Source organism: Gavia stellata, chromosome 1, assembly GCF_030936135.1.
Source record: "Gavia stellata isolate bGavSte3 chromosome 1, bGavSte3.hap2, whole genome shotgun sequence".
Taxonomy (NCBI): domain Eukaryota; kingdom Metazoa; phylum Chordata; class Aves; order Gaviiformes; family Gaviidae; genus Gavia; species Gavia stellata.
In genome coordinates, this window is record NC_082594.1 from 98,207,001 (window position 1) to 98,222,524 (window position 15,524).

The 15,524-nt window shown below is 44.1% G+C and overlaps 1 protein-coding gene across 5 annotated transcripts in view; it reads right to left on the reverse strand.

Annotated features, from left to right (window-relative positions):
- The window catches only part of ABCG1 (ATP binding cassette subfamily G member 1), a 54,992-nt gene extending 40,411 nt beyond the window's left edge, over window positions 1-14,581 (reverse strand). For 2 of the 5 annotated variants that reach the window (XM_059817460.1, XM_059817443.1), the window contains exons 1-2: window positions 14,540-14,581; window positions 11,187-11,430 (exon numbers count right to left, since the gene is read on the reverse strand). In XM_059817460.1, the coding sequence (XP_059673443.1) occupies window positions 11,187-11,430; window positions 14,540-14,581 (286 nt within the window). Of the gene's footprint in view, window positions 1-157; window positions 200-11,186; window positions 11,431-14,539 lie in introns of those variants that run through there. The other 3 variants (XM_059817477.1, XM_059817468.1, XM_059817452.1) reach the window with 2 other exon arrangements.
- Window positions 14,582-15,524: the final 943 nt, after the last annotated feature.

The following is a 15,524-nucleotide window of genomic DNA, read 5'->3' on the forward strand; positions in this document are numbered from 1 at the left end:
AGCTACTGCCAACGGTCTTGTTTTACAAACACCACAATTAGAAACTCTTGCAAACTTCTTGTGAAGAACTCGCAGTTCTGATTACAAAACAGATCTGACCCAACTGGTTTTTAGAAAGGTCTCTGATCCAGCATCTGCACGCTTAATATTTATTTACTGTCAATTTGCTCCTGTGGGGCAAATTCTCCTTCAAGTAATTCTCCAAGACTCAGGGTCAAAACCAATATCCAAGAGAGTAACTTTTCATGGCCATCTGTGCACAGACACACCCCTCTACGTTCTTCCTTGTCTTTCTGACTCTCACATTTCTCTGGTGGCAGCATATGACCTTCACCTCTCCGAGTAGAGAATGAAGAGGAACTCAGTCCCAGACAGCCATCCACTGGCTTCAGCTTTATGAGCCTCAAATAGTTATTTTAGACAATTGGACCTCAATATTCATGTTCAATAAGCTGGCTGAAGTTCATGGCTTTTTAACCCAGAAAAAATAACTGCCCTTCCTCTAACAGCAAATATTTACCTTCAATTCCCTTCCTTTTAATTGTGTACTCATTTACCAATTCTAGCCCTGTCATGCTGGTGCTATTAGAGTGTTTAATTTCTAAAGCACTTGAGGTAATAACTGGATCATGACTAAAAAAATTATACTAGCCATGCTCTGTCAGTGCAGCCTCATCACTTGACTGCTTCCAGAAGCACAAAACAGATGCAACAGGGCAGAATTTAACTCCATTGTTAACAAGAGTATTAAAACCTTCAGACTTTTTTTTTTCTTCAAATTTCATATTAACTAGGTGCATCACTTCATTTGGAATTCCTTTCTTCTCCTGTCTGGCATAAAAGCCTACCCTCTGAAGATCAGCAAGAGACAGAGCAGAGGTCTCATTCTCATTTACCCAGGCACCTGACCACTACATATTCCATCTTCTCCTCTCTCCTGTAGCAGATGTACTGCAATTATAAACAACATTTGTTAATACCCTAAACATGCAAAGCAGGAAGAAATATGATTCTTACACAAAAGATGTAGGCTGTAGATACTAGATGAGAGGCAGATGGTAAATTATCTTGTAAAGCCAGGTCTCTGCCATTTATTTTTCTTTGGAATAGATATGTAACAAAAAACGAACAAACAAACAAGTAGTTAACTCAGTTCAACTATTATGTAATTCCACGTACTCCTTTCTGATCAGAATTTGGATGGCTTCATCCCTATCCTCTCTGAAGAGTATTAAGTCTTAAGAGTGCATCTGTTTCTCCCCCCAAAATCAGCAAAGCCTAAATGAACTGTAAATGAGAATACAAGCCGAACAGTGACAAGAAAGTCCAATTGAGAAACACAGTTTGCTGTTCCAGCAGCGTGAATCAAGACATACTGCAGCATGCGTCTCCAGCCACACCATTTCCTAGACAGATTTACTTTGTCCTCATTCCAGAGACACTCACACAGCACTAGTCCGTCTGTATTTTATACTACCACTTCATTCTGTATCCAATATTCATTCTAAAATCTTATTTTCTAAGAGACAAAGTATCCAAAGGCCAAATTAAACTCAAATGTCTGCACTAAAGCATGTAATTCACGAGGGAGCCATTTTCAAATATCCGAATCATCACCAATGGGATACTTCAGCAGGCTTCCTGATAATTATTTCAGGAAGAAATGAAATATACAAGAACATCCACTTGTAGGAAGCTATTCAGATTCAAGTAGTTACTGAAAACAACCAAAATTGCTTGGCCTTCTATGTATGTGCTGTGACCCTTTTCCATCATTCTTAACATGTTGTTTTGGGGATGAACAAGTTAAAGAATTGGTTGAAAAGGGCAGTAATTCTTCCACACATATTTTACTATACTGTAACTTCTTTTCACGTATTTGAAAGTTGGTGTAAAAGTGACTACATTTGGACGGATTTGGGGACCTTCAGTCTTTCCATTTCCTAATTAACATAGGCTTTCATATCAAGATGATGATGCTTGGTACAGCTTGGTCCTGGGCTTGATGAAGAGGACTCCGCCAGTCCTAGGCGCTAAAGCTGTGCTTGTAAATGACCTTCATACTAGAGAACTAAATTTTCCGCATGGTACAGTCTAAGTAAGGGCTGGTGGTTTTGCTGTCCTCTGTACCAATGGTGTTACACAAAAATTGCTAGCTTCTAGGTTCAAAGCCGGCACAGTGGGCAGGCAATCTGAACCACTAACATCTCAGCTTGTTACTGTCCCAATGCTTTTCATAGAGAAAAAAGACAGATCTTGTGCAGAAGTCTCTGATACAAAATTTGGTAATGTAAATTGCATATGATGTCTTTTGGAAGTAATACCTAAAAAAAGAGGGCCATTTTATCATCTTACATGGATGTCATGTTTCAACAAGGTCTTTCATTAAAGTTCTTAAATCTGACAAGAAGGTAGATGGCCTGTTCTCAAATAAGTAAGAAAGCAGATAAAGCAACAGGAAACAAAAGAGTAGGAGTTAGTGGTCAATCAATGAAGAAGTCTTACCCCTGAGCCTCAGGGAATCTTTATCGGGCTATGTGCTGTTGTTCACCTTACTCATGAATGGTTTGAAAAAGGAGGCGAATAGTAAGGTGACAGCATGAACACCAAAAGCCCGCTTAGTTTCAGAGAGCAAGTGAATGATTTTACAAAAGAAAAATCCATTGAGAGCTAGTAAACACAAAGATACTAAACCTGGTTCAGGAAATCTCTGAGCTGCAAGCTGCGAGAACCCAAGGAAACACTGCTACACACTTGCCTGCACTTGAACTCTTCCCCAAGCATCCAGCTCTACCTGCTGTCAGAGAAGGGACACTGGGCCGGATCGACCTTCTCTGACTTTGTATAATGGCAAGCTGACCTAAACTTCCAGCTTATTTTTGCCAAAAACTCTTTCTTATGTTAGACATATATCCTTATGCACCTCAAGAGTACGCAAGTCACAGCAGTTCTGGGGATAAGTCATGGCCTTTTTGCCTAATGCATTTAGGTTTTGCCTCAGGGACACTCATCTTGAGACTGAATACCCACCCTTCAGTTTGCAGTGCTTTAATTTTAAATCCAAATCAGTTAATTCCCGTGTGCTAAACTATCATGTAAATTTTGCTGGGATTCTCCTTGCGTGTTGCTTGGAGTAAGTCTTGAGATGTTAATTTTAATAGTAAGACCAAACACTGTTTTCTAATAGAGGACAAAGGTAGCCATCAGTTTAACAGGTACAGTTGTGAATTATATTGCAGGGTCTGCCACATTTTGCGTAGTATCATGTTCCCTGAACTCTGTCTTCCCAAAGCCAGCCAGTTTACCTTCAAGAATAATGCCACAGGGAAGTGTGAAGCAATTAATTTCTTAGAGAATACAGAGCTGGACTCTGAGATATTAAATCCCCTGAGAACAAGAGATCTGCCTTAGTAAGCAGGTTAAGTTTAGACCCCATGCGCTTCCAGCCATTCCAAAATGGCATGTAAATACACAAGTAAAAAAGGACTCTAACCGCATTTTTACTCTTAAGCTAGCTTCTATTCTTGGTTGCTTTTGTGATTTCTCTTTCCTTTTCCTGAGGTTATGTAGAACCCTGATCAACCATCTGATGGCTGAAGCCTGCAATTGCAAAATGACTCTTGCTTCATCTTCCTTCAGATGTATCTTCAGACTATGGACTGAATTCTACTTTGAAATGTGAAAAAAGTACACCTATATGATGGTGCATGCTGTCTCTACCTCCTCAACACCTTGAGCAAGACATGACTGTGTATGGGCAGAGGACAGCAAAGCATTTCATCAAATCCCACTCAGTGTACAGAAAGCTGTAGTGGAGGACTGTCAGGGTGAGTTACAGCCAGGCCCCAACACAAGCTTACTGTGAGATGGAAACAGCGGAGACGATTGCTTAAACTCCCAACAACTCATCATCACCATTGCCATCACCACTTCCCTGGCATATAAATTCTGAAATGTTTTAATTGGTATCTCTCAAACTTCCTTCCTCGGCCACAAGTTTTCACAACATCAACTAATAAAATTTATTGTATTAAAACATTAGCCAGAATGAAAAACAGTCAGGCCATTGTAATGTTTAGTTTTAATAAACAATATGGCAAAGAGAAAGAAGAAAAATACTTTCTATTCACACAAAGACTCAGTGACCAAAACTCACTGAGTCAAACTCAGACGCATTTCCAAAAAAAGCTCCAGGTACAAAAAAAAAATCCACAACAATAACAATGGGTTCCGCATGGAGGAAAATAAGTAATGCTGAAGTAAGGTCATACTCAGCAGGGAAACAGTAGAAGGATCAGACAAAGGGGCTGACCAAGACTTGTCACCAATAACCTCTATTTTATATAACCCACGCAAGAGGATGCTAGGAAGAGTTATATATCACTTAATAAAACGCTGTGAACTATCCTGGTAACAGTGACTACTCAGTGTATTTTTACCATCTTGAGACAGCTTAAGTGTTAAAAGAAAAACTGAATGGATTTTATCAAGGTTGAAACACACATTTAGAAATCCTCTGCTAAAAATCACGTTTAATTTTCATTAATTTCGCTAACATTTCAAGTTACTGAAAAAGAATCGCAGTTTATCTCAACCAGCTTAACTTGGTTATTCTTTCTAACATATGGATCTTAATTTGCATACATCCTGCTCTCTGAGATGAAGACACGCTCTCAGACAACACAGGCAAAAATGGACGAAAACAATACAACCCATCTGTCAGAGAAAGGCGAAAAAAAACCCCAAACCCAAACCCTCTCTCGGAAAGTGGGTTTTGCTCTTTATCGTTCTGCATCTTTTCCTCCCATCTTAGCAACAGCGCCTGGAGCAGCCAACCAGGGCCCAGGCGGCAGCGAGAGCATTGCCGCCGGGTTACTGCAGTGCATTGCCCGCCAGTAACCGCGGCGGGCGAGACCCAGACCGTGCATGCGGCACCTCTACCGCAGTGCACCTGCTGGGGATGAGGACAGGCTTTTTCCGACTCCTCCAGCGAGGATTAGCAAATAATTTAGGGCAAATCCTCCCCTCCTCGCCCCCCCTCCCCTTCTTCATTTGGGTCTTCAGACATCTCAGGGGTGGGTGAAATCTTTAAAACAAAGTCACAAAAAGGATGCAGCAAAAAAAAGCCTAACTAAATAAAAAGAAACAGGTCTGTTCAAGTGCACGTACCAGAACTAATTCGTAACAGAGCACCAAAGCAAATCAGCAAACCCCAGCCTGTTTAGATCTCTGCTGATGATCTGACAGGGGGTTAAGTTTCCATCTTATGCAGAGATCAGCATTAACATAATATACAGACCTCTTCGCTGAAATGTAGGTATCTAGCTGTTTTGATGACACTATCTTGGACTGTGATGGCCATTTTTTGCATTTCATGAATATCAAACAACTTGCCAAAGACTCTGTGTTTTCCCATCGGACACGATGGAGCCATCCAGAATAAGCACGGTCCTTCATTCCCCTCCTTCCACTCCTGCCGTTTAATGTGCTGAATCTCAAAACTATGAAAAAACAACCTTGTGAGAAAAGACAGCACCTCGCTGGCTGATTGTTTCCACAGGGTCTGAGCCATTAGAACAAACCCAAAATAACAGAAATACCACATTTTCTGCTGAGCATGAATTTCTCTATTGCTACTAAACTGCTCCATAAAAATACCCGGCTGCATTTTGACCGGCTGGAGCCCATTCCCTCGGGGGTTACTAAAGACCAAATCCTACCAGAACTTACACTGGAACGCAGCACAAATGAGTCATTATGGTCCTAAAAATAACAACGGAGAAATTTCCAACTAAAATGTTGCCTAATTAACCATGAATACTGACAAGTATGAGAAAAAAAAAGTAATCCCTGAGCTGTTGTGGAGTTTTGAAAGCCAATTTATTATCACTTTCTTCCTGGATGCACTCAAGTTACGTAGGAACAATACTTCCATTCCCATCCTACATTAGAACAAAACCACCTAGAAACAACAGGTGGGTATGTAGAATGTATGTATCTTTTCAATGTAAAGCTGAATGAATTTGACCAAGACAGAAGGCTCCAAAGCACTTTTCATGCCCTCTTGTTATTTGGGACTATTCATAATTTTATTCCCAAACCACTCACTCTGTTCAGATTTATAGCACTTTTAACAAAAATGGCAGAAAGCTAAGGCACTGACTTTTCTCCGAAATCCTCTTGCAAACAGTTTTCTGGCAGTCCTAGAATTAAAACCTATGCATCGATAATTTTTCTATAAACTGGTAACACCATTACATGTTTCTGTGGTTTGCCTTTCAAACCACAGTTTAAACAGACAGTTCAGAAGCCAAGATAAGATCCACTTTCAGATCTCTTTCTCAACCCATAGATAAATGGCTTTGTGATAAGACACTGAAATTTTGGACACAGTTTGTTCTGAAGCTCTGTGAATCTTGCTTTTCCTCATTTAAGAAGCCCATACTGGATCTAACGGAGGACTCTCCTTTTTTTCTTCCCCTCCAAGCCAGCCGGTGCCCTCTTCCTAAAAGAAAAGTGAAGGCATTCTCAGACTAAACAGCCCTATTATTTCTTTGTGTGCTGAAGTTTCCTTTTTCTGTCTTTGCCAGTTCATCTTAATCTTACAACACACTGTCTCTGCTCCAGCAGTCCTGCAGCTCTCCTACGTGAATCTGGAACTTTGCTGACTGCAGAGGACCCCTGGCACATGCTTCAACAAAGGCTGGATTCAAAGATCAAGACACATTTTTTTGGTTCTGGAAGATCCATACCCTCACAGGATCTGAATTAAGTCACTTACCAATCTCTTTGCTTCAAAACTGAAGAAACAGTTGATTCTACCAGTTGACTAATTCCCTAAAAGCTTTATGGGGAAAATGCCAAAGTCATCTGAGACCTTCTGAAACTTTTACCTCTGTAACCTCTTCCAAATTCCCATATTGGTAAGAACTCTGACTGAACAGAATGGGTCACATACAGCGTCTTTGCTCAAGGACTCACCTACCAGATTCCTGTTAATACCACTGACTTCAAGAGGAATTACACCATGAATGAATCAGGTCCAGAGTCATACCAATCTTTGCTATGAATTTGATAAAAACTCAAATGAGTAGAACAGCATTTATCATATAAACCTCAGAATGAAAATGCCCTTCCTTATTTTTAAAGAGAAAATGAGATTTAATAGATAAATTAGGCACTTTAAGGCTGAGGCACAAATCAATGAAAAATTCCAATTTGAACTCTACGATGGCTTATTTAGCTTCTTTGTTGTTGACAAGCAATGCAAAGTCACATTTCTTTGTGCTTTTAATAAAAAGTAAATGATGTTACATACCATGAGTTTCATTGTCTGAACAATACAGCTAAGTACAGAACACAATGGCAGCATTACTAATTATTCCTCCTTTTGTTAATTTAGAGCCTAACCTTAACATTACTTTGCAATACCATTTTTACTGAAGGGAGTACAGTTTTTTGTTGTTGCTCTTCAGTTGAATTCCTCTCCAACATGCTGGCACAAATTGTCTTTGCAAGGAAACTATACTTCTCCCTTTGTGATCCAACACTCATGAAAGGTTTTAACTAATTCATTACAGTCATGGAGAAAGTCGTAGAAATAGAATTTTTTTCCAAGCTCCATTTCAGAATAGAAACACCATTAATTTAAAAGGCACATTTTCATAACAGCATCCCTTACTGCCTGCAATGACCAGCACCCAAGAACAATGTGAACTAAGAGACACCTTCCATTTTTTTTTTTTCCCAGCTTGTGCATACAAGTTTACTGTTTTTTAAAAATCAGTTGCATTTCCTACACTGGACTTTGTACCTTCAGGAATGGGTTGTCTGCTACTCCTCTCCTAAAAAAGTGAATTTAAAAATTTCACATCACGGCAATGACAGATCCTTTTAGCACAGGGAACTCACAACGAGTACAGAGCTAAAACACCCACCAATGTTTCAAGGCACAATATTGCCCTTTTGTTGAGCAGAGACAGATTAAAACCCATTGCAAAGTCCCAGCTTCCCTCTGGAGGAGAAACCAGTAAGAGGCATTCAGAATAGTTTTATGTATAATGTATTCATGTACAAGGCCACCAGTTTCAAACAGAGATATGCAAAATTGCACACAAACAGTTCTATTGCAGAACCACTAAAACAATTCAAGGAATCTGACAGCTTGGTTCTTACCTTCATTTGAGACAATTTAGACAATTCAGTTTTCTATTTTTCTAATGGAAAACCTTTTCTATTAAAACCAATACATTGTGTCAGTACCTGGAGTAGGGAACATGGCTGTTCATAGAACATGGGAACATGCAGGGAACATGGCTGTTCATGTTTGTTCATAGAAGGTTTCTATAATTTGGCTAGCAATTCACTCAATCATAGAAGTGTTGCTTGCAAGGGACCTTTGGAGGTCACCTAGTCCAGCCTTCTGCTCAAAGCAAGACGATCGATCACCAGCACAAGATCAGGTCAGCTGTGGCTCTGCCCAGCCAAATTTTCTACACCCCCTGGCAGGGAGAAAGCACACCATCTCTGGGTGACCTGTCCCAGTGCAGCACCAACCTCCTGGTGAACAGGTATTTCCTAACGTTCACCATAAGCCACCCAAACTGCAGTCTGTGGCCATTGGCTCTTGTGTATCAGCTGGCACTACTGACAGGAGTTTGACTCCACTGTCTTTATAACTGCCCTCTAGGTAGTCGTACGCCAGAATGAGATCGTCCCCCAGCTTCCCTTTCACTAGACCAAGCAAGCCCACCTTCCTCAGCCTCTCTTCGTAGGTCCCCTGACCAAATTTTTACCCCTCTGACAGACCCTTTCCAGCTTCCCCATATCTCTGTTGATCTGAAGGGCCCAAAACTGGATACAGTATTCCAGTTGTGCTCTCACCAATGTTGAGAAGGATAACAACTTGCCTCCATCTGGCCAAGTCCTCCAAAGGGACCTTATTATGTGGTTTACCTTACTTGCAGTGAGAGTATACTTTGGCTCATGTTCAGCTTGGCATTGACTGTAAACCCTCCAAGTCTTTTTTTTAGATCCTTGGCTAGCAGAAGAGTGCCAAGACCTGCTGGCAGACAGCATGCCTCACAGCCACTCAGAGGCTGTCCTTAGTGGTCCGAGGAAAGACATATGGTGCAAGACCAGGTGAGGAGGGGAGAATATGAACTCCTCCTCACAGATAGGCAGAAAAATTTAATCTCCTCTTTCAAAACTAAGTGTAGTGACACAGTCATAGCCAGCCATGCCCTAGAGCTAAATACCACAACTGGTCCTTTTCAGCAGCAGGACATTTTGTCCGGATGTGCCATTTTGTTCAAGCCAAGTCACTCAGACATGTCAGCAAATGTGGACAGAGGTTTTTGGTCTAGAACCCCTCGATCATTTTTGACCAATAAGAAAGAGATCCAGTGAAAAACCTTAAGTTTTTAAATTCTACATGAGACACTTTGGCATAGTTCCATTTGTTGGGGGTGGGGGGGAGCAGAAAATCAACGATTGAGTTTGTTGATAAGATAAAAAATAATTTTGAATGTATGAAAGTTGCTGCTAAACCAAGTTGTTCTCCTATGGACAGTATCACTAAATGCAATTTTAATAAACAATTAAAGGAAGGCAGGTGTGTGCACATACAGTTTTGATGTTAAAAAACCCATTAAAGTCTCAAGTTTGCACATCCTTCAACAAATGAGTAACTGTATGCACAGGCTGTCCACATACAGTAGCACTTCCATGGCCATAGATCCAGTGTTTTTCATACCACACATTTTCAGACTATTAAAGCCTTGGTGTTGTGATAATGACACAATTTCCAGACAGCAGCAATGTACTTCGTGAAAAAATTTCAAGTGGAACCTTTAAGCCAGTGGATTTACAGATTCAGAGCAAGTGCAGGTATCAAGTACAGCTCAGGTGGGCGGCGCACTGGCAGGGGCTTATCTCTTAAAGAGAATTAAAGCACACAACCATACCAATTTACGTTACTAATGGAGAATTCCTTGAGGAAAAGCAATTATGTCATTTAGTACACAAAATTCTCCTCAAGAGGTCAATATTTTCTCTTGGGCTTACTTCTTTTCGCTAGCAGGAATTTACTGCACGACCTAGTTTCCCTTTCAGAAATGACTAGTCACACACACACAAAAACCAAAAACTCTCTAGGAAACACATGGCTACACAAGGCAGATGAAGGTATAAACAGAACAAATACAAAGCAGATGAAAAAGGACAGAGCCACCTTACACCCACCTTTCAGAACTGGAATAGATCAAGAGCACGTGAAGAGAGCTGAATATGCCCTCATTACTCCCATCAGTAAATCAGCACCAGAAGAATTGTCTCAGAGTCAGCTATAAGTGCAACTGGATTGTGAGAGGAAAGTGGTAACCACTTCCTTGAGATGCATTTAGTACCTGTATCATTTTGGTGTGCCCTGTGTTGTAGGCTGTGAACTCTTTGCTGTGTATTATTAGAAAAGTAGCTAGCAAGAGCATCCTGATCCTTGACTAAACCTCAGGATTCAGTTCTAGCAATAGCCAGTGACTTCATCAGTTAAAAGAAATGGTAAGCTTAGAGACACCCATCGTAGAACACCAAGAGACATGGGTGGGCTGACATTCCTATAGCTCACAGCATTTATTTCCAAACATCGCGTTTTAAGAGAATAACATTTATCCTGGTTTCAAATGCCTTCTGAAATTCTGAGATGCCTGCTATCCTGAAAGAGTACTGAAAAAATAACCATTCCACAAAACAGCCAATCGCAGAAGTAAAAAAAGCATCCTTTTTCCCCCCGCCCCCATCTGTAAACTACTGCATGCTCTGCCCACCCTCAACAACAAATTGTAGACATGCAAGATCATGGGACAGATATTTGGCAGCACAGCAATACTATATTTACCTCAGATACTTTAGAATTGGGAGGGAAAAATAAGTGGTTGCATGAACTACTGCATCTAGAGTTTCTTGGAGTGCAAGAGGCCATATACCCCACTGCATCAGGCTCCGGGAAAGTTCCCCAGTGCCAGCTGGGGGACAGTGAGTGTATCAAAAAGCCAAGCAAGAAGCAACTGTGAAAACACGCTCCCTTTACTTGCTTTGCTTCGCCATCCAACAGACTCATTCCAACTATCATGACCACCCACATGGGCAATAACGTTAGTATGTCAGCCAAAACATTAAGTTTTCCTCACCTTTCTTCCTCCACCATGGCCCTTCTTGGATAGAGTATGACAGTTCTTTAAACTCAATATTCACAGCTGGTCTGCGGGGTAGGTAGGAGAAACGATGAGCTTCTGTCAGAGTATTGTCCACCTTTTTTAAATGTCCATTCATCAGTCGAACATCTTGGTTATCTGTGCCATTTGAGACCACTTCATCCACCGAAACACACACTGACTTTGGCTCGGCCATGGTACAAGCAGAATTGCTGCCGTCCTAGAGGGAAAAAGTTGGAGAAAGGACAAAGTTCACAGACTTTTGTTTAGGAACACATTTCAAAACCTTCTGCATTAGAAGAATTATTATTTAAATAACACAAGAAGCCAGCACAGTAATGTGCTGAAAGGTGAAAGGAAAAAAAAATAAAACAATCTTTTGTTTGTTCTGCCAGTGTCTTGACAGAAGAGATAAAAGAGCTCTTGCACTTGCAGCACGCAAAGGGCAGTTCCTTTAGCACCAGTTTCCCCTCAAAGAGTATATACACAGCACATTAGTATCTTCAGAACAGAGTAGCTCTTGCACCAGATTAATACAACATTTGTAAGGTCAGTCCCTATTGTATTTGGTTTCTCATGCACTCAAAGAATTCGGTTCTAGTTACTCTAATTCCAGTGCTTGTATTGGGACAGAGCTGAAGGGGGAAGGGATCTAGCTGAATTGTTATTTGTGCAGACATTTCAAAAGACAATGACTCAAAAAGTCTAAGAGCTCTTATTCCTTTGGACCAGAATATACTGCTGTAAATGTGAAATTGCACAAGTTATATTTCCGCAAATTTTGAAATGTACTATTTTGTGACTTATTTGCTCCTGCACTGATAGTTCTGGAGACTTTGCAACCTGGAACAATACAACTTCTTTCCTAGAGGTCTGTTAGGGAAGCATAGTGCTTTCCACCCAAAATCCTTGCACGCTTTCCTTGCTTGACAGTGATGCCTAATGAAAATCTTATCAGTTACATAAACATATTAAACCCTGCTCCAGTACTTGCACCGTTGACACTGTAAGGTCAATGCTTTATGCTTACAGCCATACCTCTTACTACACTTTGCCCATCATAGCGCTCAGTGCAATTCCACTTGGCATTTTTTGGACTGAATCTCTTTCCCCTCCTCTCCTGACCATGACAATGGCCTGTCACCTGCCTTTCTCTTCTTCTTTATTATGCACACAAAATCTGAACTTTTTCCATTCCTTTCACCTGAATGGGCACCTTGCGCCCATATCAACAGGATGAGTATAACACCAGAAGTAAAACAATCATGAATTTTCTTCAACTAAACAGAATTTATAACAGTTCAGAGGCTGTTCACTGTCACCTGTTGTTTGGAGTATGTCATAAGCAGAGCCCAACATCTGCACAGCTGTCTATTGGAAAAATTGGTATTTTTAATGCAGATCTGTATTGCAAAAGACTTCCGTAGCTGGCTTCTGTGCTAGGCTTTCCATGATGTCACATCTGCCCAACAATCTACATGTCCCCAAAGGTATCTCTTGGAAAGCCTATGTGCTGCACTACTTCTCAAGGCATCAGGGTTGAACACCCTCAAACGAAGAGCTGTAGGTCTTGCCACTGTCTCCCTCTACTTATCCTCCAATGCAACTAAGAAGTCATATTGCCTCCTTTTCACTGCGCCATTTTCACCCTCTCTGTCACAGTTAGTGGTCTTCCCATTTATGTTATAAAAGCAGTGCTGCTCAGATCAGTCACTTGTCATGAACGCTGATGAAAAACATCAAAAAAACCAATCCTACGTAACCACTCTATAGCTAGCATCTTCAGGTTCTTCAAGCACAAGCCCCAAGTTCTGGATGTAAAAAATCAGCTCTGCTTACCACATTTTCTCAAGAAAGCGATTTTAATTGTGCTCTCAACTTACTCAGAGGTCAGGTATCCAGTAACACTTACTCCCAATTTCTTAAATAGTTGACTGTAATGGCATGTAATTTGAACATAACGAGAGTAACGTGAAACATCTTAGAACTGAACAACTAAAGTAGGGGGACCTCCCTCTTCCCTAAAAAATACGGGAAGGTGAGTTAACGATATTCTTTCCTGAATGTTTTCAAGGCTTACTTTGGCACTCATAAGCTGTTTGGTTCAGAGGAACCACTGAGCACCTTCACACATCAGAGGGAATATCCAAAAACTAAGACTCAATGAGCAGGTCACTTTGAGTATTCAGGGGACAGTCTGAGCTTCTCCAGTTTAGATCAATTCAAAAAGAAACATCCTTTGGACAAGGTCCTTGTCTCTGCCTACTTAATCATCCGGGAGTATGAAGCCAGAGACACTTGTTCCTGGGACATTAAACAAGCCGTTTCCATCACCCAGTGGACTGAAATGCCCGTTTTCAGCAGCGGGTGACAGAGTCCTGCCAGCCCTCCGTCACACGCCTGCCTCCTCCAGGGACCACCTGCTACGGGCGAGGATGCCCCGGTCCCGGGAGCCCGGGCTGGCGGGGACGGCTCCCAGTGTGGCTTCTCCTCTGCTTGCGAAAAGGCGGCCAGCTCCTGTGGTTAGGACAGCCACAGGCGCACCCGAGCCCTGCGTAAGTGCTCCCCGAACACACCTGAACTCCCTTCGTGTATCCGCTGACACCAAGAAACCCTCCATTTCTCCACTGACATACCGACGAGCACGTACAGCCCTGCATTTCAAACCGGTGTCCATTTCCACCCCCCGCGCACCAGACACGAAGAGCGTATGTTCCCAAACACTGCGCTCACGCCTTAGTTGGTTTCATACAGCTTTATTCCCCGTATAGTTTTATCTCGCCCGCAAGGAGCTGGACTGCTTCCCGGCGCCCGCCGGGCACGGCAGCAAACGCCCGCCCGTTCAGGACGGTCCCACAGGCGCTGCCCGCTCCTTCCCCAGCCGCCTGACAGCTGAGCGTCCCCCGCCCCGCTCCAGCCCATGTGCCGCTCGCCCCGGGTGTTATGCAAAGGTTACGGTCCCTCCGCAAATCTGTTTTGAAAACGACGGGGCGCAGCGGCGCAGGGAGCATGCTCGGAGCAGCCGCTAATCCCCCGGCCTCAGCTACAGCCCAGAGGTAACCAGCGGTCAAGCCGCGCCATGCGCCGCCGTCCCCCCACACAACCCGCCTCGGATCGGGGACCGTCCCGCAGCCGGTACGCGGCACCCCCAGCGGGACGCAGCCCCGGGCCCGCCGCCCGCCGCCGGTTTTCCCTCAGGGAGAGCGGGAAGGCGCCCCGCGGAGCCCTCGCCCCGTCCCCCCCAGCCCGCACCTCGACCGCGCAGCCCCCCCACCCGCCCCTCGCCGCGGCCCCGCGGAGGGAGGCAGGGGGGGCAGGGCGCGCCTTACCAAAGCGGTGCCCAGGGAGAAAGCCGCCATCAGACATGCCATGTGCCCCGCTGCCCGCCCGGCTGCTGGCGGCGGCTCCCGCTCCGCCGGCGCCGCGCGGAGCCCTCGAGTGCCGCCTCACCGCCCAGACTGGCTGCAGGAGGCAGGCGGACAGGGAGGGAGCGGCCTCCCGCCGCGCTGGGGCCGCCTCCGCCCCGGCCCGCCCCAGCAGGCACGGCCCCCGCCGCGGGGCTGAGGAGGGCCGGCGGGGCGGTGCCAGGGGGCCGAGGGGCCCCGGCCCGCAGAGGGGCCGCGCCGCTGCGGGGAGGCGTGTGCAGCGTCCCCCCGCTGTGGGCGCCAGCCCGTCCCGCGGGTGGCCGTGGCTTTCCCTCTGCCGAAGCAGGCAGCAGGCACTTCTCCGGGGAACTGGCCGCTCAAGGCGGCTGGCCGGGACATCCCTGCGGAGAGCTGCCGGGCGTTGCCTCCAGCACTCATAATTGGCACAGCTCGCGGCCTGGCTTCCTAATGAGCTCCTGGAGGGGATGCAGGATGGCATTCCCCAAGGAGATGGGGAATCGAAGCACGATTTAATTAGGCCTTGTGCCATCCCACCCACACGAGAAGGAAGTGGCTCTTCTGGGCCTGGGACTTTCAAGCTGAGCAAGCCATTGTGGTTCGGAAATGGAGAGAAAAGAAGGTTGTCACTGAGTTTCCATTTTATTCTTTTTCTCCTCAAATCCATGACCCACATTTCAGTGAGGTCCTGCAAAAACAGGGCCTGAACCACCTCCTTGCCCGTGAAGTGGAAGGGGTGGTGTTCACGTGCTGTTAGGGTTGTGTTGGTGCTGGTGACTTGAATCTAGATCCGTGACTAGGTTTTGCGTTAGATTCATCAGCCATGCTACCCAGTGGCAGAAAGCTCTGTCCAACCAGTTCACCAAGAAGCCAGATGCTAGAAGACCCACCAACCCTCTGAAGTGCCTCTGAAGTTAGGTACCTGCTGGGC